The sequence below is a fragment of the Benincasa hispida genome, chromosome 10 (genome assembly GCF_009727055.1).
Source record: "Benincasa hispida cultivar B227 chromosome 10, ASM972705v1, whole genome shotgun sequence".
NCBI lineage: Eukaryota > Viridiplantae > Streptophyta > Magnoliopsida > Cucurbitales > Cucurbitaceae > Benincasa > Benincasa hispida.
Window position 1 is genome coordinate 2,263,132 of NC_052358.1, and position 26,800 is coordinate 2,289,931.

The 26,800-nt window shown below is 36.5% G+C and overlaps 2 protein-coding genes across 2 annotated transcripts; one reads left to right on the top strand and one right to left on the bottom strand.

Annotated features, from left to right (window-relative positions):
- The first annotated feature begins 988 nt into the window (after positions 1-988).
- On the top strand, positions 989-11,208 carry LOC120088336 (DDT domain-containing protein PTM-like). Its single transcript, XM_039045560.1, has 9 exons — positions 989-2,216; positions 2,892-3,602; positions 3,768-5,001; positions 7,311-7,593; positions 7,720-7,844; positions 8,004-8,470; positions 8,560-8,588; positions 9,095-9,634; positions 9,748-11,208. Exons 1-9 carry the CDS (start codon positions 1,387-1,389, stop codon positions 10,680-10,682), a joined length of 5,154 nt encoding a protein of 1,717 aa, XP_038901488.1. The 5' UTR covers positions 989-1,386; the 3' UTR covers positions 10,683-11,208.
- A 133-nt stretch (positions 11,209-11,341) lies between these two features.
- On the bottom strand, positions 11,342-26,576 carry LOC120088337 (AP-2 complex subunit alpha-1-like). Its single transcript, XM_039045561.1, has 27 exons — positions 26,104-26,576; positions 23,503-23,634; positions 22,743-22,868; positions 21,953-22,015; positions 21,778-21,875; positions 21,473-21,680; positions 20,065-20,136; positions 19,889-19,981; positions 19,447-19,548; positions 19,271-19,368; positions 17,132-17,213; positions 16,898-16,986; positions 16,415-16,520; positions 16,254-16,319; positions 15,897-16,003; positions 15,704-15,808; positions 15,491-15,611; positions 15,182-15,364; positions 14,809-15,039; positions 14,363-14,443; positions 13,913-14,077; positions 13,731-13,817; positions 13,515-13,640; positions 12,999-13,079; positions 12,798-12,869; positions 12,067-12,146; positions 11,342-11,990 (listed from the first exon to the last, which is right to left on the bottom strand). Exons 1-27 carry the CDS (start codon positions 26,233-26,235, stop codon positions 11,840-11,842), a joined length of 3,057 nt encoding a protein of 1,018 aa, XP_038901489.1. The 5' UTR covers positions 26,236-26,576; the 3' UTR covers positions 11,342-11,839.
- Between the last annotated feature and the right edge of the window lie 224 nt (positions 26,577-26,800).

The following is a 26,800-nucleotide window of genomic DNA, read 5'->3' on the forward strand; positions in this document are numbered from 1 at the left end:
AACCAAATTTTTTAAAAAAATAGCTTTTAAAAATTTATATTTATTTTTAAAATCAAATTATTATACTTGATAAATATGCAAATCATTAGAAGAATTTGAGAGAAAATATGTTTAATTTTCAAAAATAAAAAATAATACAGTTATCAAACAAGATCTAAGTTAAGAAAAGTATATTAATAAATTTAGTAAATTTTATGACCTTTTTTTTTATCTAAACTTTCTGCTCTGTTTTGTTGTTCAATACAACAAGTTGGATGAAGGTATTCAATCTTTTGATCTCCCAAGTTGTTTGATTTTATCTTTTGATTTTGCTGGAATTTCGCTAAATAAAAAGTAAAAAAAAAAATAATGTTTTCCATAAAACAATGTTTATGGCAAGAAATATATATTCACCAGTTTGGAAAGAAAAATAATGTTTTCCAAAAAAATTCAATCCACGTAATGCACATAAAATCAAAGAATGAAGAAATGTTTTGTTCTTTAGAATAAAAGAAATAAATGTGTTAAATAATATTATTTTTATGAAATCAATAGTTGAAAGTAAAAATGAGCGTATATTGTGAAGTTTATGGTAAAAATTAATATTTATTTTAGAAAAAATGAATCAGGCTATTATCTCTTTCTATTAAAAAAAAAAATCAAAATTTCAATGTATCTCACATATTATCCTTTTTTATATATATATAAATTTGTATTATTCTATTAAATTTTAAATTGTTTTCAAATATAGGATAATAAGTTAACGTATTAATAAATATAATAAAATATCTTTGTTATTTAAATAAGTACATTTAAAACAAAAGTTATTAAATAAAAACCTCTTGATTTTATGTTATTCTTATTGAGTTCAAAATCTCTCGAGTTCAAAATTAAAATGATTTTTTCTCTAATTTAAAATTTCAAAATTCCGAGTGAGGGATCGCGAGTCATGACTCGTTCAGACGAGCGAACTCGTTGAAAGTTAAGCTGGTTAGATGTGTAAATTATATCTTTTGGGTGGTCTCCTTACCTCCCCCTCTCTCTTCTCTTGAGAGGTCCCAGAGCCATTATCAATGGCGGTTATGAAACCCTAGCGACATTGCTCTTCGTGCTTTTTCGTTTTCTCTCAAGCCACCAGTTTATCTAATGTCGCATTTCTTCTTTTCGGAAACGTAAAGACTGAAAAATCTGATCCTCGAACCTCGGAACTTTTCGAATCTGCACAAGGCACTTATTGTTCGTTCGTTGAATCTGATTCTGTTCGATGTTTTGCAGGATTTTCTTCATTCATAGGATTGAATGCCTCTCCAATGCAATATTCCAGTTAGAGTCAGTTTGAAACCCTAGATTTTGCTTTTAACAGTGTCTGGATTTAGGTTTCAGCTTTTTCTTTTTGTCGATACTTCAATGGAACCTCCGGTAGTTAGATCGAGAGGTCGACCGAGGAAAAGGAGAAATAATGACCTTCAAGATGGTAATGATGATGCGAAATCGGCTCTTGAATCGTGCAAGCGGACCCTTGTGTCGCGCCCCGTGGCCTTGGTGGGACGATATCTGCTGAAAGAGTTCAATGGCAGTGGAAAGTTTCTTGGAAAAGTAGTGTATTACGAGGAAGGACTATATAGAGTAGTTTACGAAGACGGTGATAGTGAGGATTTAGAGAGTGGGGAAATTCGGGGGTTGCTAATTGGCGATCTTTATTTTGACGATGGTTTGAGTAGGAGAAAGAAGCGTTTGGATGAATTAGCAGCTAGGTTTAATGCGAAGAGTACAAATGTGACGAGAAAGATCGTGACGGACACCACTGAAAAATTGGATCCAGTTGCATCGGTACCGAGCAAGTTAAGCAGTGAGCATATGATTGAAAATGATGCTGAAGAAGTTGAACCAGACGTTAATTCTTCTAGTGATTCGCTTGAGTCTGTTAGGGACCGGGATTTTGAATTTGGAGATGAAAGTCTGCTTATCCCAGCACCAGAGTTTCCACCATCTTCTGGAACCTTTGGGATCCAAGAGCAGCACGTTTCACATCTTTTATCTGTTTATGGTTTCCTGCGATCATTTAGTGTCCGCTTATTCTTGTTTCCATTCAGTTTGGATGACTTTGTGGGATCACTTAATTGTGGTGTAGCGAATACATTGTTGGACTCCATTCATGTTGCTCTGATGCGTGCCTTACGCCGGCATCTTGAAGCTCTTTCTTCAGATGGCTTAGAAATCGCATCAAAATGCTTGAGGTAGTTTCTAATTTCTGGTTCGCTTGGTTTTTTTTTTTTTTCTTTTCTATCCAGAGGAGATTAATGCATAACATTTTGATTTATCATAATGTCTTTTACCTGCTGATATCGGAGATGCTAACTTGAAACTCCTCTCTAATTTATGATAAACGAAGTTATATCTTCGCAGTCTTCATGTTACAATAACCTACGAAGCTATCACATGTTCTGAATGTAGTTGGGAGTCGCATTATTTTCCTGTCTAGTGTTTTCCTTACCAATTGATCTCCACCAACTGTTATTGTTGCCTTATTTTTTGGGGTGTTGGTGCTATAGATCCAGCAATTGTCATAACCCTCCAACAGAAGTATTTAGGATATGAATATCTAGTTTTGAACATATATATTGTCTAAACAATGTTCTGCAAGCAACATTAGTTGAAGTGCATATAGGCCAGCCTAGGACACCTAAGATTATTATGTATTTAGTAGATGTGTAAAAGCAACACATTGTGCACTAAGAAAACTTTATATCGAACTCAACTTAGGTTCTTTAAATGATGGGTTTCGGGAAGTGTCAGATCTATTTTTTAAATATGTTATGCATGACATTTTCTTAAGCTTATTGCAAAAAGTGGAATGATTTATAATTATCTTGATGATATATTATAATTCATTTTACTATGTTGTTCTGCAGGCACTTCAATTGGAACTTGCTAGATTCACTCACATGGCCTGTTTATTTGGTCCAATACTTAACTGTTATGGGACTTGCAAAAGGTCTGGAATGGAGTGGATTTTACAAGCATGTTCTAGGTAACGAGTATTACTCCATTCCTGCTGGTCGAAAGCTTATGGTTCTGCAAATTCTTTGTGATGAAGTATTAGAATCTGGAGAGCTTAGAGCAGAAATTGATGCACGTGAAATATCTGAAGTTGGACTGGAGTATGATGCTGGAGCTACATGTCTGTCTGAAAATGGGCCTAGAAGGGTTCATCCCAGGTACCCCAAAACTTCAGCTTGCAAGGATGGGGAAGCTATGGAGATTATTGTAGAGAATAATGGGTCGAAGTCTTATATAGACCAAAATTTTTTGGGTTTAAAAGGCGGTACTAATGGTGACTTGGATGTGACTGCTGTTGATGCAAACAGAAATAGCGACGAGTGTCGGCTCTGTGGGATGGATGGGAGTTTGCTTTGTTGTGATGGGTGTCCGTCAGCATACCATTTGAGATGTATAGGCATGGTGAAGGTACTTATACCTCAAGGGCCATGGTATTGTCCTGAATGCACTATAAATAAGAGAGAGCCAACAATAACAAAAGGATCATCACTCAGAGGAGCAGAAGTTTTTGGCATTGATCCATATGAGCACATTTTCTTGGGTAGTTGCAACCACTTGGTGGTGTATGTTACAACATTTTTATTTAGGCTTCTTTTAAGCTATATGCATCTGACCCTCTAGTTTGTCTGGCATTTTCATGCTTTGCTTTACTTGTGTTTTAATTTCGATTTCATGCTATTTAATTTTTTTGTTGGATCTTTCCTGACCTTTTGTATCGATAATTGCAGGCTCAAGACTTCCATAAACTCTGAACCATGTCTCAAATATTATAATCGAAATGACATTCTAAAAGTACTTCATCTTCTTTGTTCTTCCTCCCAATATATTGCTTTATATCATGGCATCTGTAAGGCCATTATGCAATATTGGGACATCCCAGAAAATCTCCTAGTTCTTCCTGAAGCAGGTGGTACGGATGTAGTTCCTGCCAATTTGAGGGAAGACACCAACTTCTATGCTCAATCAAATCCAGGTGGTGAGGAAGAACGTAAGGAGCTTGATGTGGTTGGGGATGGAAAAGGCTTGCCTACGTGCAATAGTGAAGAAGACAATAACTTGGTTCGGGGTACCTTGCACGTTGAAACTTCACAGGATCCACTTTCTCATCCGACTAGTCGTGGAACAACTCCACCTGAGTGTGTAGGAAAAAATGTGCTATGTAATGGATTTAACCTGGACTCTCTTACTTCTAATATTAGCAGGCCAGAGAATTCAACTGACTTAGCTTGCCCTAATATGGTTGATATTTCCAGCACAACAGACCTTTCAAGTACTTCAGGAAACAAAACTTTTAGTCATACTGGGAATGGTAATGCCTCTATTTCATTGAATCTGTCTCGTCAAAGCCAAAATGGTAGTCTTTTGGGTCATGGAAAAGTGAAGGGTGATATCAAGTCAGCTATTAGTTGTGCTTACATGGGCTCCCAATATAAGCCTCAGGCATATGTGAATCACTATGCCCATGGAGAATTTGCTGCATCAGCTGCTCATAAACTAGATGTTCTGTCATCCGAAGAAACTCGGGTTATGGGAACAAATGCATCTGATAATAAGAGAAGTAGTTCTGCTTCTTCGTATGCTTTATTGCAAGCAAAGGCGTTTTCACAAACAGCCTCACGCTTCTTCTGGCCAACATTTGACAAGAAGCTCATGGAAGTACCAAGAGAGAGGTGTGGTTGGTGTCTTTCATGTAGAGCCTCTGTCTTAAGCAAGAAAGGATGTTTGTTGAATCATGCTGCATTGACTGCTACCAGAAGTGCTATGAAAATCCTCTCTAGCCTCCGGCCTGGGAAGAATGGAGAAGGAAATCTACCTTGCATAGCAGTGTACATTCTGTATATGGAGGAGAGTTTAAGAGGTCTTGTTGGAGGTCCATTCTTGAATGCAAGCCACAGAAAAAAATGGCGTCATCAATTAGAATCAGCTTCAAGTTGCAGTTTGATCAAATTTCTCTTGCTTGAAGTAAGTTGTGATGTTTTCTACCCTATTCTATCAATAGTTTAATGATTTCATCTTTTACTCTTTTAGTTGGAGTGATTCCCCACAATATATGTGCACCTAGGTGGAAGAGAATCAACATGCTTTTTAATTGGAGAGAGAGAGATTGGTGTGCTTCTTTGCCTTACGTTGTATATTTTATTGTGAAACAACTTGCTTGTTTGTTTGGAGGGGAGGGAGGTGGGTTGGTGCATTAAGTGGGAAATTTTTTAAGAAACTAGATAATATTTTGCTCGAATAAGATGTTGCTTTGGGGGTTGGGGAGGTCTCAACACTGACCTCTTCTCTTTTCTTTCGTTCTTTCTTTCTTTCTTTCTTTCTTTCTTTCTTTCTTTCTTTCTTTCACAGTTGGTCATTTGCTAGGCATAAGTTGTGTCTGTTAGTCTGCAGAAATTATTGGATTTTTGAGGATCTTATTCTCCTTCTGCCCTCATGATCAAGGCCTGTTTTTGTAGCAAGTGTTTGTGCGCTATTTTGTTGGGCTTTGAAGTGAGGGAAACAACAAAATCTTCATAGAGCGTGAGAATTCTTCTTGTGATATTTGGTCCCTTGGTAGATTCTCTATTTCTCTTTGGGATTTGGTTTCTAGTTTTTTTTTTCTTTTTTTATAGTTATTGGCTTTGTCTTATTGTTCTTGATTGGAGTCCATTTTAGCAGTTTGGCACCTTTTTGTGGGTTTTCTGCCCCTGCATTTTTTTATTTCTCTCAATAAAATTTTTGCTTTCCCATTAAGAAAAAAGATCTGGATCTTGGTTTACACCCGTGCTGATTAATCATCTTGCCAAGGAAGTTCCAGCCATTTTCAGCAAACTCAAGCAGCAAGTAAATTATATCTACCTCACTTTTACGCACATGACACATATTAGGGAAAAGACACAGGCTAGGAAATCTGCTTTGAACCATCTTCATACTGTTAATACTGTTAAGGCCCATGGTCCACAGAAAGAATTTAACTCTCTTTGGAATAGCACTCTGGCTGCCATGAAATTCTTTTCGAGTGCCTCAAATTTTATGATCTGTTTGCAACATGATACAGCGGTCATATAGGTTCGTCCCCTGAATCAATGTAGGTATTCCAGACCAAAGACACGTTGAAGATGTATTATAATGATTTTCCTTTTTGGTATGCTAAGATCAGCTGAATAAATCATGACATTTCATCTTTCAGAGGGTCGAAGTGTAAGCTTGCTATACTCATACTACTGCATTCTAAAATAATATGATAATCATTTCATTTGATGAGACATGAGAAACCCAATCTTGACTAGTGGCAAGAGATGGTGATCTTATAGTTCATCAATTGTTTTTTTTGTCAGTTGGAATTAAAAGGAAATGCGTTTAGGTCATTTAGATTGTTAGTTAACTGGGACTCTTTGTAACTATAGATGATATGGCTGTAGGCAAATAGAGTTGTTAGTGAGTTAACATTCGATGGCTTGGGCTCTTTGCCCATCTTTTGTAATTTTCAATGGCTCAGACTTGTTGGGAATTTTTTGTAAATTTCATACATCAATGTATTTTGTTTCCTATAAAAATAGATATATTTGATGTGAGGATTTAGGGAGGTATGCTTTTGTCAGTTGTGAAGTAGACAACAGGGTGGGGCAACTCTCTTATCTTTTCCATTCATGTTTCTCAATGGAAGTTAGGTTACTTGTCCAAAAAACAGCTTGATATTGCCCCTTTTGTGAATAAATAAAAACGAATTGTATCATGATCCTTTTTATGGGTCATGGAACTTTAGTATCATATTCACATGAGTGCCATACAGCATACACTTATTTTTGTTTTCAACATCTTGTCATTATTTTCTGCTGGATAAGCTATTACACTTTATTTTGGTTTGTAAAGATAGTAGATTAGCTTCCCTTGGATGTCCCAACAGCTCTAAGAAAGACTCCTTTGCTTGGCTTGCATAAAACTTGATCCTCTTAGTCCAGCCTCTGAACATCAGTGTTCGTCCATATATTTTTATCAGTGGACTTTTTTGTTTTTGATCTATTACTCCGAGTTCCTGGTTTTACTTTGAGATATAGTTGTATTGTATTATGTGCAACTGTCGGAGGATGTCCCTACACAGGTATAAGTTGATTTTCATCCTGCATTTTTTTTTCTTTTTTGGGTGAAGGGTGTTATGAGTCTGAGATGCAACATATTTCACTTTTCCTCATAAATATCAGTCTGCTTGTTGATTAGGTGCCACTCATGGATGTTACAAAAATCTGAATTATATTATTCATTTTCCTTATTGATGAACAAAAAATAATTTGCAGCTTGAAGAGAACATTCGCTGTATTGCTCTTTCTGGTAACTGGTTTAAGCTGGTAGATGAATGGTTTTTAGAAACTTCAATGATTCAAAATGCTCCGAGTGCTGTTGGTACAACAGTTCACAAACGTGGACCTGGGAGGAGAGGTAGGAAACAGTCTGTATCTGAAGTTCCTTCTCATGATCGGACCGATGCCAATTTTGTATGGTTTCGAGGAGGGCTATCCAAACTTGTATTCCAGAGAGCAGCATTGCCTCAATTTATTGTTGCTAAAGCAGCCCGTCAAGGTAATGAGTGAACAACTTCAATTTTCGTCAATGTGTATGAGGCTTGTAGATTCCTTTGCTTGGTCAATTCTAAGAGAAAAAAACAGGAGGCCGGTAATTTGACACTAAAAAATTTCTATCCATTAGGTGGCTCAAGGAAGATTTCTGGTATACACTACACTGATGGTTCAGAGATTCCTAGAAGGAGCAGACAGCTTGTCTGGAGAGCTGCTGTTGAAGCGAGTAAGAATGCATCACAACTTGCCCTTCAGGTTGGTTTGTTGCCCATATTCTTATGGCTTGTTTTTCAGTTTCATATCATAGTTGGATTGCATGGATAATTTGAAATTTTGTTTTCCTAAATGCTAAATCTTCTCCATATCGAGAAAAGCTTATAACAACTAACTCTTGGGGATTTGAATTTGTATTAGTTGAGGAACCTAGACTTCCATTTGAGATGGAATGATCTGGTCCGGCCAGAACAAACCCTTCAGGATATGAAAGGTCAAGAGACTGAAGCTTCTGTTTTCCGAAATGCTAGTATTAGTGATAAGAAAGTTATGGAAAATAAAATTACATATGGAGTTGCCTTTGGGAGTCAAAAGCATCTTCCTTCTCGTGTTATGAAGAATGTCATTGAAATAGAACAGAAGCAAGATGGAAGAGTTGCGTATTGGTTTTCGGAAAACTGCATCCCTTTATATCTGGTCAAAGAGTACGAGGAAGGTTCTTTTCAAGTTAATTTGTCATCATCCAAGGTATACCAAAATATTCTGTACCAATCACGAAGAAGATGGGTGAAATCCTACCAAAGAGAGATATTTTTCTATCTCACATGTAGAAGAGACAATATGGGCTTGTTGGCTTGTTCATCGTGTCAAATGGAGGTCCTTATTAGGTAATTATCTATGCCTCTACTGAGTTGGTAATATAACTTGTACTGACTTGGTCTATAGTTGATAAAAAAAATTTCCTTGTACTCTGCAGGAATGCAGTGAAGTGCAGCTCTTGCCGAGGTATTATATACTCCCCTGGATGATTTTTTTCTAAAGTTCTAACTGAAATCTATTAGGTCGTTGTCAATGCAGAAAAGCCACCAAAATCTGTATTGGAATGTTCATTTTAAGTTATGAATTAGTGGGCTTCTGATAGAATCCAAATATATTCAAAGATAAACAATAACAGAATTAGAGGATAAACCCAGTGTTCGAGGTTCTTGGACCCTTCTATCTTGAGATTTCTCTCAAACCCTAAATCAATCAAAGTATTTATGACTAAACTTTCTTAACAAACTCCTTTAACTAATTGTTAATATGCCCTTAAAACTCTTAAGTGTTTTCTAATAACATTCCTATCAGCTTTATTAAGGTTAGCTTCAAAGTGGGTTTATTTGGTTCCAGTATTTCCCGAAATTTGTCATTTAAGTTTATTTAGAACTTTTTCCAATAGTTTTAGCTTTTAGCTTGAAAGGCTCCATAGAAGTAAATCTAGAGCTAATATGCTTGTTATTACCTTTGATCAGGCTATTGTCATGTAAATTGTACTGTGAGATCAACAATTTCTGCTACCGAGGACGCTGTATGCTCAATCATATGCAATCAGTGTTGCCATCTCAAAGCTCTTAATCACAGTGGAAACAGTACTGAATCACCAACCAGTCCATTACCTTTGCAAGGTAAAGGACAACGGAGTTCGAGTTCGTCAACTGTACGCAAGAGTGTGAGGCCTAAAGGCTCCAATCAGCCACCAGTTACTCCTGAAAACAAGCTGGACACTCAATCTGAGAAGAAACAAGCTACTTCTGTAATCAAGCTGGAAACTCGATCTGAGAAGAAACAAGCTACGCGTGATTCTGGTGCGGCTCCAAAGAGTCAGCGGAGGAATTGTTCATGGGGCATTATATGGAAGAAGAAGAGTGGTGAAGACACGAGTGCCAATTTCAGGCATAATTATCTTCTTTTGAAGGGCGGCCGGGAATTACATCATATGAAACCCGTATGCCATTTATGCAGTAAGCCATATAGTTCAGATTTAATGTACATCTGCTGTGAGGCTTGCAAAAGTAAGTTTTCTTTTTATGACTGGTGCCTCGCCCTTTTTTTTCATTTATTTATCTTGTTCTCTTTTTTTTTTTTTTGGCCTCTCTAAATATAAACACCTCATATCCATGTGTAGATTGGTACCATGCAGAAGCTGTTGCATTAGAGGAATCAAAAATCTTTGATGTGATGGGCTTCAAGTGTTGTAGGTGTCGTAGGATTAAATCACCTGAATGTCCTTACATGGATCCTAAACCCGAGAAACAAGACGGGGGCAAGAAAACTCGTGCAAAGTCATCAAAGCAGGAAAATTCAGGGGTGGAATGTAATGATTTGATAACCATTTCTGATCCTAAGAAGCATGGGACAAGTAGTCCTATGTTACCCAAGGAAGAAGATCCTTTCATTTTCTCTCTTTCAAGAGTTGAGCTAATTACAGAACCCAGTCCTGGATTAGATGACGAGTGGAACGCAGCCACAGCAGCTGGACAAGCAGCACCTCAGAAGCTACCTGTTAGAAGGCAGACAAAACCGGAAGATGACATGGATGGTTTTTCGGATAGTTCTCTACCCCATTCTTTACCATCCTTCTCCATCCCACATGAAACAAATGCACTCTTGAAGCCAGTAGAGGGATCTTCACCATTCTCAGAATGGGACAATTCTGCTCATGGTCTGGACGAGGTCGCACCCTTCGACTTTGCCAGCCTTAATTTTGAGGACATGGATTTTGGACCTCAGACCTACTTCTCGTTTACAGAATTACTAGCACCTGATGATGATGTGGAGTTTGGTGGGATGGATCCATCAGGAGATGCCTCGGGAGATATCGATAATTCCTTTTCAATCGTAGATAACAATATCTTCAATCACGGTTCCAATGAGCGACAGGAAACTGCAGTGTCTATACCTACTGTTGTGAACTGTCAAATCTGTACAAATTCAGACCCCATCCCCGATCTCCTTTGCCAAGTTTGTGGACTACAAATACACAATCATTGCTCGCCCTGGGACGATGCATTGACCAAGGAAGAGAACTGGTCTTGTGGCCGGTGCCGAGAGTGGCAGTAACTAGTTTCAGGTATCTTCGGAGGTTTTTGTGTTTTGTTGCTTTGGGTTTCGGGTTCCCATTGGGCAAGAAGGAAGCCGCCAATCGATCAAACTATGTAACAATGAAGAAGCATGCCTTGTAAATCCACGTAAATACTTAGGACTTGTTCTTGTTGAGCTGGACTGTTGAAGGATTCTCCAGTACGCTGGCCGCCATGCCCGAGGCTTTGTGGAAGTTCAGCGTTCAGAGAGACTACGGTGACAGAGCTTGACATTGAGCTTTAGAATTCTCTACTAGAAAATGGCTAGTTCTCTCTCTGTCTTCATTTTTCAAATTTCCGAAATCTTTAGTCATCTAACCAATTTTCTTCCCCGACTTGATTTTTTGGGAATACCTTAATCAAATCAGCTTATTTATGTAAGTGAAGATAAGCACGGTTTTATGTGCTTATCTGATTAAATTGCCTGTACAAATTTTGTGATGGCTGACGACCATCACTTCCAAATTCAAGGCTTGCTAATATCAAAAGTTTACATTCTTAATTTCCATCGCATCGCATCTTTTTACCATTCATTCTATGTGATCAATTTCATGTCGCACAATAGTTTAATATAAATATTACTGTGCTTAAATTAATTTAATTTATGGTTCATCTTGGAGGGTTAACTGAATCAAAAAATCGTGAAATTGAATGTATTATAACACAAGATTCGAAATTACAAACGTTTAATGGATGAATATTTTCTGACTGGTGGACAAAAATTTTGAACGTGTTTGAGTTTGAAACTGTGGGATGGATACAATTTGAGTCCTAAACGCAATATCTTACACATCAAATAATACACTACAGAAATCACCCCATGAAGAACCGGGAAGAAACAGTAGTAGAACAAATCTCTCACCAACTCTCCCGAACCCTAACCCTCAAAAAAACAAAAAAAAAAAAACACAAAAAAAAAGAAAAAAAAAATCTCACCTTTACTTTTGGCGCAAATAAAAAAATCTCAAGAACTCCGACCAACCCCAGTGATTTAACTTAAATATGCAATGCCGATCACGCCGCAAGCCCTGGTGTCCCTCATTTGCCTTAGTATCCCCGGAATCGGGGGTAGGCCGGCTGTATAATCATGTTTACAAATGTATACTGAATGAATATCTTCTGATGAATCGCTTTCTCCTAGAGCAAACCTGCTAGCATTGCCCCAGGATCTGTCAATGCTGGTGTAGCAACTGTGGGTTGACCTACTGATAGTGCTGCTGCTGATGGCGGAGTTGTCAACTGAGGCACAGGTATGCTTATCAATTGTTCCTTTATAAACTCCTTCAACCTGTATATAGAAAATTAGAATGTGACAATCGCATAAATTAAGAGCTAACTGAGCAACAGCAGGCTAAAGTACGTACTCGAAAGTTACTGTTGGATCCCCTGAAGCAACTGTCATTCGTAATTGGGTTCTGTCTGCTGGATCAGTTTCAATTCTAACCTGAATATCAATAAGGCAGATCAGGAGAATTTGGCTTAGGTGATAAATTTTTGGTTAAAAATCAATTTTTGTCGATAACTTCATTTATTCCCTAAACTATGATTTGAACAATTTAGTTATTATTTTAAATTTGTAATAATTTTAGTCCATGAACATACGCATGACAATTTAGACGTTGAACTCACATATCAACTTAGAACTTTTCAATTTTTAACAATTTAGTCCCTATTGGAAAAAATCTCATCAAATTAAATTGTCAATTCTAATTATGCAACAACTTAATTTTTTTAATTTCTTAATAAACTTGTCCCCTAGTTTATCAATCTATATGGGTAAGAAATTCATTGAATCTTAATAGTATATTTCACGATAGGGACTAAATCTTGTATATTGTATACTACAAAGACTAAATTGATACTTAAAAGTATAGGTACTAAATTGTTACAAATTTAGAAGTACATGAACTTAATTGTTACAAACTTAAAATTTAAGTATAAAAATAAAAAGTGATATGAGGGGGCCTAATTTCTCGAAGGGCAAAATAATAGGAGGAACTGCCGAAAGAGAGACCAGATATGAAAAGGTGTGCGTGCTTGGATGAGAAACTTAACCCATGAAAATAGTAAAAAACTAAGGGAGAGTATTCCTTACTAGGCAGAGCATAGCTTGCGTACTTTCCGAGTAGAATGTTGTGCTCGCAACAAGATTATTTGGGTTTGGATCCTAGACAACAGATGGAAAAGAAAAGGTAAATTTTGTACAAACTAAAAGGATGAATCATTTCATTAAAAAAAAATAATAATAAATAAATAGATAAAAGGGAGGGAGAGAGAGAAATTTGTGACTACTTACAAGTCCTGGACAAACCATCAACCTTAGACTGTTGAATAAATTCGCCATCTCTAAAAGCAGAAGGGGTTTTACACCTCTAACCTGCAAAGTAAATGGCAATAAGAGACGAAACTATTAGTTATATGGCTTAGTAGTCACCATAAGACAACGCTCGGACCAAATTTGTGCAACAACTGTTTCAATTGGATAATGCTTTACGGATCCACTTTACGACTTTAAATTATTGTTTTTCTTTTCATACACCCAAAAACCTTTTCTGGGACGTGTGATAGAAAGAAAAACGAAAATTTTGACGGAAGAAGAGAGGGAGGTGGAGGCTCCAAGGTAACAATTGCTTTTTTTCTTTTCTTCTTGGGAACTCACTCAAAAATTCTATAACAATAACTGCAGGAAACTTTCAACTTCCTGTGTCAACTAGAGAAGCATTTTCCATTTCAATTCTAGATAAAATCTTCATGGTGTTTTACTCTTCGATGATATTTTGTCAGCACTGAAGAAAAAAGTATAAAAGCTCACCACTTCTTGGAGCTTCAATGGGGGCCCTGAGAGGGACCTCCACTGAGGGAAAAACTCCTCCGCAGATACAGATATAGGCTGGAGAAATTTATTAAAGACAGCTGGAAGGCGAAGCTTCACATTTACCTACAAAGAACAATATATACATGAGTTATTCTGGGCTATTGCAGCCATTGAGAAGGGGAATTCAGAATACTTCAAACAAGGAAAATTTACCAAGTCATTCCCGAACTTGTAAGAGAAATCAAGGACGGCCACATCTCTGCTTGGATGTAAGTTAATGACTTCAAGTGGGCATTGTACCTATACAATCAAAGAGAAAAACTGATGATAGGTGAAAAAAGGTAATGGCCTTTAAACAACCACGACAATATATAAACTCAACTGCTTGTTTTTACCTGTGCACGAGGAGGAATAGTATCAGGTACTAATGACAACTCCATCTTTAAATTCGAAGGAGGCAATATGATAGCCTTAACAAAGGCAAGGGGAGAAATATTCTTGTTTCCGAGAAAAAGAACAAGTCGTCCCATGTGGGCTCGCCACTCTGCTTTAATGCCAATCTGTCACAAGTTTAATGAGAACAATTACAAGGGTTGTAAGTGTAACTTGCATGTCTCGAGCACTAAAATAAGTGAATAAAGCTGAGAGAAACCAAAAACATGTATTTGATAGTTTGTTCTCCAAAACAACTTAATTACTTTAAGAATTGCAATGAAGTCACAAGTGGATGTTAAGGTTGTTTTACAACCAGCCACGAATTAAGATAAAAGAGGGGAACTTAAAAAAATAATTTTTAAAAATATGAAGTACAAAAAAGATGTGAGGAGAATACAGGGGAAAGATACCTGAATATAGGGGTCTTCGTACAGCACACCACTATCTTTCATGCACAAGGCATGGAACCTTTCAGCTATATTTCCTATCGGCTGAAAAAATAAAAGATAGAAATATCAATAATCACAACATCGAGCAATCCACAGCATAGCAGCTGACATGCAATCAACCCAGTAAAATATCTTAAACGACTGCAAGTATCATAGGACCATCGATGGTATTGCCTCAAGCAGTAAGCATAAAAAAATTCTAGCAATAAGAACCCAACAATAGATAATGATAGCAGATACAACTGCAGTGTAAAGAAATAAGAATAAATATATTCTTGCTTCCTCTCAGAATACCATTGAAAAGTTCTTTTTTTGTGTGTGTGTGTGTGAGTGTGTGTGAGTGTGGTGTGGTGTTGGGGGGGGGGGGGACGAACCTGGAGTTTGAACCATTAGAAGGAAAACAGTACCTGAACCGAATTTGTCTGTTCTCCAACTGGAACAATAGCTCCACCCTCAACTGCATTTGGAACACCATCCATATTGGTCATTACACTTTGGGGAACCTGAGCAACAACACTCGGAGGACCTTCAATAGCTAGAGGACCCAAGAGATCTCCGAGGAGATCAGGTTCGGGGGGGCTAGAATCTACTTTGCTTAGAGTACCATTGGTCTGGGACAGTTCACGGTCAGTTGAATCCTGTCATTAGGTTTGCAAATGAAGTGAATTCCAAATCTAGACAGTATCAAGAAGCAGACTCCCGTTAACAGGTTCAAGTGTTAAAAAAAAATGCGATAATGATGTTCTGAAAGTTTAATGAAGAAAAGACAGAGAAACAAACCGGATAACTGCTTGTGTTTGGCACCTTCACCAGAGTAAGCTGGCTGGACGATGGTGTGCCATTGACAGGACGTTGATCAGTTAAGACCAAAGCATTTGATGATTGTTGTTGAGCTCGCAACTTGATGGCACTTTGTTCTGCAGTGTCAGCTTCAGTGTCCTCAGCCTTCTTGATCAAAGCAGACTGAAGTATGGAAAAAATTAGAGATAATATCAACAACCTTTTGCTGAAAAAAGATTGCCGAGTACTCATTATAATCCTTCACAGAAAACTGCATTTAATCAGACACTTCAAAGGAAGAATATGCACCTGTCTCTCAGGGAACTTTGGCATTTCGGCTAATATGTCCATTAGAGCTGCACCTTTCTTGCTCAGGGCTAAATATTCAACAGCACGTTGTTGTATCTCAACATCGATACAACTCTCGTATCTAAGGAAAACAAGTTTCTATTAGAGAATTTAAATTAACTGCAAATGCAAATAAACAAAAGAGTTTCAGTTTAAAGAGTGCAGAAGTCTCACTTGTTGAATATTCCCCAAATTTGATTTTGCAGTTCCAGATCCGGGGGTTGAGTGTGCATTAAGATCTTAGCATATGTCGACAGAAGAATAGGAATGCTAGATGTCCTGCAGAGAAAGTAGATTTTTTCAAAAAAACAGAAAGCAATTGTTTGGTAAAGGGAGATAACTTTAAGTAGAGTCTAGGAGCACTTACGAAACAGTTGGCAGCTTTTCATGTATTATTTTAAATAATTCCTTTGCACTATAACCTGGTCTTCGGGCCAAAAGATGACCAAATTCTCCAAGAATATATGCACTGACCTGTATGAAAAACGAATCACATCTAAGTTGAAGTCTATGATTATACATCCAAATTAATCATTAATGACATAGGAAAGAGAAACTATTAGTTGCAGTTTAGATGCAAATAAGTTACACAGAGAGCCAAAAATTAACACCAAAAAACATTTGATGATCAACATATAGTGATATAGGATATCACCATAAATTAAGCTCGAGAATGAAAACAATAATTGGAATAAAAAAAAACTTAAAAAAGGGATATACACACCTTTACCATTGTCTCATGTATAGCAGGTTTATCAAGATATTCTCTCGCTTTTATTGCTGCATAAGACTGATTAAATGCATAAAATCACAATCAATAAAACAAAACCCAATCACTGTATCATGGAAACGAAGTGTAAAATGGAATGGAGCAAATTAGGTTACCTGCAGATCTTCATTGTTTGTAACAAACTGCACAACACGGAACCATATGTCATCACTGACAAAATCTCCAGCCTTGTCGATCAATTGTAGAATCACATCCACATACCTGAATCACAAATCAGCAAGATGCTAAAGAAAAAGTAATTGAGTAATGGAAAAGATCAAACAAAAAGGGAATGAAAACCTCGCATTCACAATAACTATCTATTATCTTTTTCAGGGGAAAAAACAGTAATTGTCTAATATTATTGTAAGCATCTTTTTCTTTCTAAAACCAAGAAGAGTGCAAAATCTAAAAGGTTGAGAAAATAAAGAATTCTACTCCATGTTCATCAAGTTTCTTAAATAACAAATGAAAACAGTCATGACATTAAACTAGGGAAGGTCATCATTTCCGGCCCTTTCATTATAGTAGTGCTCAGTGTTACTATGTATTGGTTTCTTTCCACATTGCTTACCAACCAAAAGCAGGTATATACTTACCAAGACAAATCAGGAGCAAACTTCTCTGCAAGAATTGCAGCTTTAAGAGACAATTCCTCACGCATCGCAAATTCTGCTGTGCTGAGGTACTGACAAGGAAGGTAAGTGAGTACTGAGTAGCAAGGCTATTTTCCAATAAAAGATGGAAATGATTTCAGTAACCCAAAAGGATGTAAAATGAGACTACCTATCAAGATCATACAGAATCTTAGAGAGATGCAGCATGACCAATACCTGCAATAATTCTTCAACTATGTCCTTCGCATTTGAAACATCACACATACCATAAAGCAAATCGAGAGCACGCCTTCGGATGCTGAAAATATAAATTTGCAAAATAAAGCATTGCCCTATATGTTACTACCATTTGAAAATCAAAATACCCATAAACATCTCTTCTAGCAGAGTCATATTTAAATGGCATATGGATAAGACATTAAGATCCATAAACAATTAGACATAGACATTGAAATCAGACAGATGGACACAATACAATTTTTTGAGAGAGAAACGACTTCATTGATGGATAAGATATAAGATCTAGTGCGAATACTTAACCTTCATTTTATGTCTCTGAACAAAATAGAATATAAATCTTTTATTTATTTCTTAGTTATTTAAAAAAAACATATTTACAAACCTTGGTATATTTATTTTTGGGATATATGTAGGAACATGGGAGTTCATTCATGTTTGAAAAATGGATTTCTAGTGAACTTCATTGTAATGCCTTTTTCTTTTCTTTTTTTTTTCGTTTTCTTTTCTTTTCTCTTCTTTTGTTTTTCCTTTTTGGGGAAGGTAATAACTTTTGTTGATGAACTCAACAAGAACGCATGTCTTTATCATCACATTATTATTGTTTCCTTATCATTAAACAGACAAGCATTCCTACAAACCATAAGCTTTTTATAATCTTTTCAAAGCCTAGCCTAACCTACCCTTTTCCCACAATTGATGCAGTCTCTCAACTGACAACATGACTTAATTTCCCTTACTTGTGCACCTTTCATCCAAAAGTTCTCATTTTCCTTTCAATGTTCAGTACTGCTCATCGACTAGATAAAACCCCAGTTGTCAATGTAAGACAACCACCCTTGGACAAACAAACAAACAAAAAAAGAGTTTTCCCATGTCTCTCTTTAATTGGTTTCCAAAAATCTCTTTTTGGGATCATCATCTAGAAGCATTAGAGTAACTCAGCGTGTCCAACCTCATCGACTCTGTTCATTTCTATACTAATGCCATAAACCAGGGATTTCTCCAAGTTAAACCAGAGACTTGACATGAGCACAAATGTTTTTGAAACTTTAGATCATTTCCTATTATTCATTGGTCATTTTCACTCAATAAAAAAGGGTCATTTGCAAATTAAATGTGAGTTAAGTACACTTCATCCCATCCCATTCTGAAGTGTTCCCACAGGCCTCTCTGAATTTCATGAATGGTCAAACTCAGTGTCACCAATAACCACACATAAAAAGAACTAAAGAATCCTCATCCCAGGAATTCCATTTGCAATCCATTTACATTTTTCCCCAATGATAATTTGGAAAATCAGAATTATTGTTTCAAGTTGATTTGTAAGCACACACGCATGCACATGTGTGTTTGTTTGTTTGTTTGTTTTTAGGTGATGCCAAAGATTTTCATTTACTGAGCCAAGGACCTAGGAGCCCTTACCTCCCAGCACCATCCCAAGTCCTCAACCAATCACTAATTTAATCATCCATTTTAAAGATGAATTATGGAACATCTAAACCCCCCACTAACTCTTTGGAACATTATTTAGGGATTCATTAAGCTCATTGATCATTTTATATAAATATATAAATAGGAAACATATTTTGATTGAATTAAGCCTTTGGTCACTGGAAAGAAAATATTGAAATTTCTTGCCTGCATGGTAAGTAATCGATCTATTACATACAGATTCTAAACTTTCAGTAGGAACACAATGCAGCATCATAGCAGGATTTGATAATTAATAATAAGAAATCAAAACCATCCCAAATTTTATCATTTGAAATTACTTAGGTATAATTGTATAAAAACATAACTTTATTTTTCTTTTCTTTCTTTTCTGGCATGGTGCAGGTTGATCAGGGTCCAACCAGGCTATTGACCACTAAATGTTATGTTATTCTTCTATTTATACGGCAACATATTCCAAATTTCCAGTTTACATGTTTCAACCTTCCAATTTTTTATACTAGAACTAGTTACTAGTGGAAACGAGCCTTGAAATAAACATAATTACAAAATAACTCGTCCTAGATTATCCAGTGAAATATTATATAAACAAATAGAATCGAATATTACAATAAAGTTGGATACTCCAAACAAGGTGTTAAATCTTTACAGGTTATTACTTACCTAATATCAGGATCCTTTAATGATGTTATGATCTGAGCCTGGTGTCTTTTAATAATATCTTGAACATCTGTCACCATCAACATCCGAGTCATATTCTCCTGCACAAGAACATAATATCAAAATCATTCCATCCTGGGTCTGGTTTTCATCACTCAATTATCAAATGCATAACTTACCAAGCCAAGATATCGAATATTTGGCTCACGGACAGCAATAAACTTTCCAAGAAGGGCAACACACTGAGACATCATCTCTTTTTCAGCATCAAGATGCATTACCTATGACAGAACGGATTGAAAGCAATAGACAACAAGCAAGTTAACATGAGAACCTTCTTTGAAGAAAATTTTTATTTTATTGGTCATTAGAACTATACTTCTTGAAAGAAGGGAAAGAAAAAACTGAAATTCAAAAAGATCACTATGACGTAGAGAACAGGGAGGATGACCAATGCACAGCCTCCCATTCAACTATAAATAGCCAGAAAAATTAGCATGCATCCACACAAACTAAAGCTTGTATTAACATGCATAAATAGCAAATATGAAACAAAATGCTAATTTATGCATCTGATATTCATCCATTAAAATGACATTGGAAAAAAGATTGCCCACATACAAGAGCAAGGGCTTCAAACAGAACAGCATGTGATGCATTGTTTTTATTGACATTCTTCACAACATCTGTTCCCATTAAAATCCTTTGCAAGACCTGGAAGCAGACCCCATTAATTAGATGAAGGAACTTGTTAATGAATCACAAAATTAGAGACATTATCTTAGAAGCAAACCAACCTCGAACAGTGACCTTCGGGTATTTGGATCTTCAATTGTTGGAAAGTACTGAAGAGCCCTCATGGTTTTCACCTAGACAAAGTGGGGGGAAAACTCACATAAGTTGAATCAAATTGCTCTGGAGAATTTCCTAAATTGAAAAAAAAAATTAAAAGAAAAATCCTACAGAATGAACATTCATAATACAAATTAAAATTAAAATTGATGAACTCCCCACTCCCAAGATATCACAATGATAGCACTGGTTTGCTAAATTTCCATTAGGCATCGTTATTTGACCGAGGAGTGGTATAAATATCAAAACTAATCAACAATTCAGCAAACAAAATCTGATCATTGGCCAATATCTTCTGTTTCAGGATCTTCTAAAGCACCAAGGAAGTCCATTTTGGTCCTCAAATGTTTAGTAAGGGCCCATATTAAATGATACGGTGGCTAAAATAAGGAATTCTACGATTCCCGATCGGATTATTGGGCTGTAAAGACACCTTAAGGATAATGAAATTGATGAATGGGCTCACTTTCACATCCACTATTCTCCATTACTTTGTCCACTGCCACAGATTCTTGGAGTTGGGCTATCGATTCATCCCACAAATATATATTAGATCTATGATGGGGTCCAAAATAGTGGGAAAAGACATCAGCATTTATTCACAGTAATTTGGAAGTGTTTATATCCATGAAAAATTAAAGCTTTTTCTATGTGAATTTGGTCATGAGGTGTCAATAAAGCAGACCAATTCAAAGGAGAATCCCCTATTTCCTTCTCTCTCCTCCTTGATGTGCAATGGGCAAGACTAGCTCAGAATCTTAATGCCATTTGTTCTGGTGTGTTTGGCTGTTGTTCTTTTGCATAGCAATATTGGAACTTGGTTTAGGAGTTCTTCGGTTGGAACATGATTACTCCAGGGAACATTTTTTACTTCTTATCTTTGGTTTTTGTAAGACGTCCATTCAAGGGAGAGACAAGAAGACATTGTGGCCTGCCTGGTCTATCTGGTATAAAAGAAATGGGAGGATCTTCAATGGCAAATGACAAACAATCATCATTTGATGACTTCATGGATTTTGCTTTATTTAGTGCTGTTTATTGGCATAAATGTTCACACCCTTTTACATATTATAATCTTTATTCTTTAATTTATAATTGGGCATCCTTTTTGTAGTTCACAATTGATGGTAATTTCATCCATCAATAAAATTCTCAACTCATTTCAATTATAGTGTGTGTATTTTCTTGATATTGCCAGGACAGGGTATTTTCCATAGCAAGAAATAAACACCGGTTTACAGCATCTAAGGTACATTTTGCTCAAATATATAAACATCAAAATATATATAAATATATATATATATATATATAGCCTCCATCACATCAGAAATTCAGTAGCAGAACACTACAAACCTGAAGCCAGGGAGATGGGATACCATAATATGTGTATTCTTGTGGAATATCCTGGTTCCTAGCAAGGCGCTCCAGAATTCTAACACATTTTGGAAGACAACTCCAGTAGGAGTCGTGATTGTTTGATACAAGAGCAACAAGAAGGCTCATGGAAGATGTTAAAACACCAAGATCACGCTCATCTAAAAGTTGTGCCATCCGATCCGCCCTAAATAATTTTTAAACGATGACTGATTAGAGAGGGAACAAATGGAAACCGACAAGGGAAAACATAATAGTACAAGGAAATTAAAACTGAAGCATACCAGCCATCTATATTGACAACATCGGGATTTTTTCTATACAAACGCAGTAGACATAATGCTGCTTTTTTCCTCACAAGTGGTCTGCAGCTGCTTGAAATCTAGAAAAGGAAAATTCCTTTCATCTCGTTTTAGATCTAGCATCAGTTAAAAACTAAAATTTTCTCTAATCACTTACAAGCAACTTTTGAACATCTGGTGCTAACGACTCGGCAAACTCTCGCCCCCCAATATTTCCAACCTAAAGAGATGAATAAATAAAAATGAACATCAAAGTCAGTAGTCATTAAATGGTTATCTCGCACAAAATGTCCAAAAGGAAGTTCTAATAAAATAAATACAGACTGACTTGGCATTACAAATATTGAGAAGGCTAATGATGATGTTAGAACCCACGAAAAATACTGTAATTAATCAAAATCTCAAGTCTTACATTTCCCTGGTAAAATGAATGGAAGCTAATGGATGCGAGAACCAGTAGTTAAGTCTACGCACATCTCCTTCAGAATACCACTATCATTAGGGAGAGGGGAAAAAAACCTCAGATAATAAATAACCTCAACACAATCCCCCATCAGGTAGCATTAGCAAGGAGGGTCACTCACTAGTCACCAGATATTCAACTCGTTGAATGGAAAACCAAATGGCAGCTAGAACAATACTTTCTTTAAGCTTTAAAGTGATCAAGTCATAAATTTTTAAGCAGCTAAAGCATGTAATAACAAGAATAATTTACGAAAAAAAAACAAAAAACAAAACAAAACAAGACAAGACAAAAACAAAGAACAGAGAAGTGATAAGAATGTTTTAAGAAAAGAATAACGAAGATGATAATAAAATTAATGCAGAGAAGATGATCTTTGGTTATACACTAAAAGGAGTCTACATAAGGCAAAAACAGATAAATTCCATAGGTAAAAGAAAAATAACTTGGAATTAAATTAATGAAAGATTTCCCATGGTCATACCATAGTCAGCGCAAGGCATTGAAACGTTTCATTGCGACCAATAATGTCGTTGCGCACAGTATTTATCGCTAACCTCAAGAAATCATGGTTCTCATTAAGCAAACACGATGTGACAATATAGCCAACCTGCAATTATTTAATCACACTTCAATCAATTTAAAAGTTTAAAAAAAAAAAATCAATATATATATTTAAAAAAATAATAATAATAATAAAGGATTGTTTCCAAATATAGTAAAATGAACCCAAATATCTACAAATATAGCAAAATGTCATTGTCTATCAGTGATAGATTCTGATAGACTACTATCATCTATCACCAATAGACTCTTTAACATTTTGCTATATTTGAAAATATTTTCGGTAGTTTTGTCATTTTAAAACAATTTCCCATCCTTTATGCAAACTATTCTGTACATAGGATTCCTTTTTTAAAGAAATCTCTTGGCCTCTAAGTCTAGACATTTAAAACCTCAAAATTGAGAATGGCACTATAACAAAATAACTATTCATTCAGAAACTTGAGAGTTGTCTATACATAGCAGGTGACCAGAGGTTTGGAACCAAGGATCTTTTTTGTTAAAAATAAGACACTTTTTCAATCAAAGAAAAACACGGGATATGTTTCTAGTGATGAGACCAATGCTGCATATTAAGATTCCAGCTGTATGTATCCAAAGTTTAGTCAATAGTGGAGAGTAAGGATAAAAGAAACTAAGAACACAAGTTACAAGCATGCATGAAAGGGTTAGAAACTTGCCTGCTTTTCAGGATACTTTGGTGCAGATATAAGAGATACAGCTTCCATATGACCAAAATCCACATCATAACCAAGCATATAAATGTAAAGCATTTTCCAGACGTACTTTTTCTTTTCATATGGCGTTAGACCCTGGTAGATGCCATTATTGACAAACAATGGTGCCATTAGTTATATAAGTCAATATTTGTGAAAAGCATTCAACCAGTAATCAAAACTAAACCCAATAAATGGAAACACAATGGAACTGTGAACTTTTTGCTATCGCTCAAGCTGTTGGCGCTTTGCTGAAACAATCAGAATAATCTATATAGTACCATATCCGTCCCTTTGGGGACATCCAATAAATTGGAATGATATGTAGTACTTATATCCTGGACACAAGCACAAACTTAAGTGAGACAAGCCATGCTTGCTCTGATGCTACCTTTACTCAAAGCAAGGTGCTTGACCCTCCAGGCCATACTAACACACTGTGCATTGGTTGTTAAGGCTTCATAAACCTTCATCAACCGTATCATATGGCTATGTTGCAATTACATGGAGATATCATACACGAATAGGTTCCTTCTCATCTTTTGATCACTTTATGAATTTAATTTTGTCTACTGCCACACACACAAAAGAGTGCAAATATCTAGAAGTGGATAGAAGTACGCAGTAATCTCCCCCCAAGGTTTCATGTTTAAAGGGGCCCAAAAGGGTGATCCACCAATTAGTCATCTCATGCATCATACAACGACTTGGAAAGAGATAAGAGTTAGGATTCTTTAACAATATTTTATAAACCTTACAAACCCAAACCCAAAGGGATACATGGAATCTAACAAGTGACCACACCTCCTCTTTAGGTCTTTCAACCCTTAAGTCCTTTTGTTCCTCTGAACCCAAAGGCCCCACAAATTGCAATAACACAGCGAGTCACAGAAAATGCCCCTTATCACGAACGGACGGGTGAAGCATGAGTTCTTCAATCAAAAAACTATATCCTCACGGTTGAGCTAAATGAAAAATGGAATTGAAAGAACAATCTCTAAACAGAGGAAGCATAGTCACAACTCCCAAAAACGTGGTAGCAATTCTCAACCTCCTGCCTGCAAAGAATACAACATTGCGATGCTAACAAACCCATCAACTTCCACAAAACACAATGCAAGATATTAACTCTTCCATGAAACAAAGAATTTAACCTTCTTAGAAATCTTGACCTTCAATAGTGAGGAAAATATGGAGAAACTAGGCGGAGGAGGGTTCACCAAGCAACGGAAGAATGAACTACAAGAAAACCCATTGGCAAGACTGGGACCCCAAAAGCAATAATCCCCTCTACTAAGGCTAAGCAAAAACTCTCCAATAAAAGTTGAGACCACAATATTTGATGTTTGCCGGTTAAACAAAGGACGACATAAACCAAGAGAAAGAGAGGATGAAGATGGAGGGATGGCCACCAAATGGTTCCTTTGATAAGTACGGAAGCATTTTTTTTTAGTTCAAATACATGCGAGATGGGGTATTCGAATCTTTCATTTCTTAGTCCATAGTACATGTTTTATGCTAGTTGGACTACGCTCATGTTGCCTAGAAAGTAAGGAAGTATAACCAAGGAAAACAAACAGCATAGAGCCTATCTCCCCACCACATATCTCTCATAAATAGGTATCCATCTTATTCCCCACTGAATACTAAACACAAAAATGAGAAAGAGGAAAGTCTGCCTGAAATATAAAGACACAGATTCTTGGTGTGCCTTTCAAAACCCCACCGAAGATGCACTCAAAAGTCCAATGCTGCATTTGCACAACTTTCACACATAGATTTCCCAAGATGTTCCAATAGCACTTGCTGGATCATACCCAATTATCATCATGTGAATCCAAGTAGCATTGCATGTACAACAAACCTTCCAATTTAGATAGTTAAACAACAAGCAATGAGTCAAGAAGGACCATCTCGCAAAGCTAAGTACTGTCAAGCCACGGCTCACCCCGAAGCCACTTGAATAAAATCAGTCACTTCCAATGTAAACAATATCACTTGCCAAGTGCAGACCTCACACAGAGACTGCTGGCACGGAGTCCTTGCTTGATTCTTAATTTTTTAAAGTAAAGGTCGAGGACTCGTCATTTAAGACTTCTTCAGTAGTTTAAGACAGATTGTATAATTTACATAACCTAACACTTTCCTTTCTGGAAAGGCAATGTATTCATAGAAAGTGTATTAAGTCACTACTTGCAACCAAACTATTATGTCATCTGCAAACAATCGTAGTTCACTCAGGTCAGAATGTTATTAAAACAATTTCCTAAAATACCACGGAGCATGCTAGGTGAACCAGCACGCGGAAAAAATTATTTGAAAAAAAAAAATCAAAGGAGAATCCATTGGGACAGTTTTCCTTCCAGCTCATAATCACATCATATATTCGGTATCTACATTTTCTGTTGAAACAATTTAGAACGCAATACCAAGCCAGCAATTAGGTAATGGCATGATTTCCACAGTTCTTACGAACAAAACTGCAAGCACCAGCAAAACAGGGAATAGAAGGCGAGAATTACAATCACATATCAAGTTATTAAGCAAGTAAAGGCCAACCCTAACCTTCTCGTTCTTAAACCTAGTGCGGACATTTCCAAGCTCCTTGTCGACTCGGAGCCTCTCCTGCTCTTTATTCTGGCAATTACGAATGTCGCTGATGAAAACGGCGAGGCCTCTCATACCGGACAACGCCATCTCCGCTCAGATCCAGCCGGAAAGACACAATCTATTCAGTTCCCTATCCTAGATCCCCGCGCTCCACCAGCGGATCTGACGGCAGCAAGCAGCAGAGCTACTCGAAATAAGACGAACTCCAATTCAAACTCCGAATAATACAAGCGAGAAACAATTCAAATATCCACGGTTTGATCCAGAACGAACAGCGAAAAATGTAAGAGATGAAAAGGAAGATCGAGAAATTGATGGAGTGAAGAAAATTGGCAAAGCGGTCGACGGGAAAGTGGCAGGCAGCAGAGACGACTTTTATTTTACCTCCATCGAAGTCTGAAATTTCAACCAGAAATGATCCCTCATCAAATTGTTTGTTTTATTTATTTAATTTTTTTAATTAATTTCCTCCATTTTTAACATTTTTGAATTCGCACTCGCTGGAGTTTGGTTTAACCCATATTTACAGTTTAAACTAAAAAAAAATAAACTGTTTTTCTCTTTGTAGCATTTTCCTTTTTTTTTCATTTCAAAATTAAAATATTTGGTGGATTCAAAATTACACTTATTTTGCATTATTCACCCAAAGGTT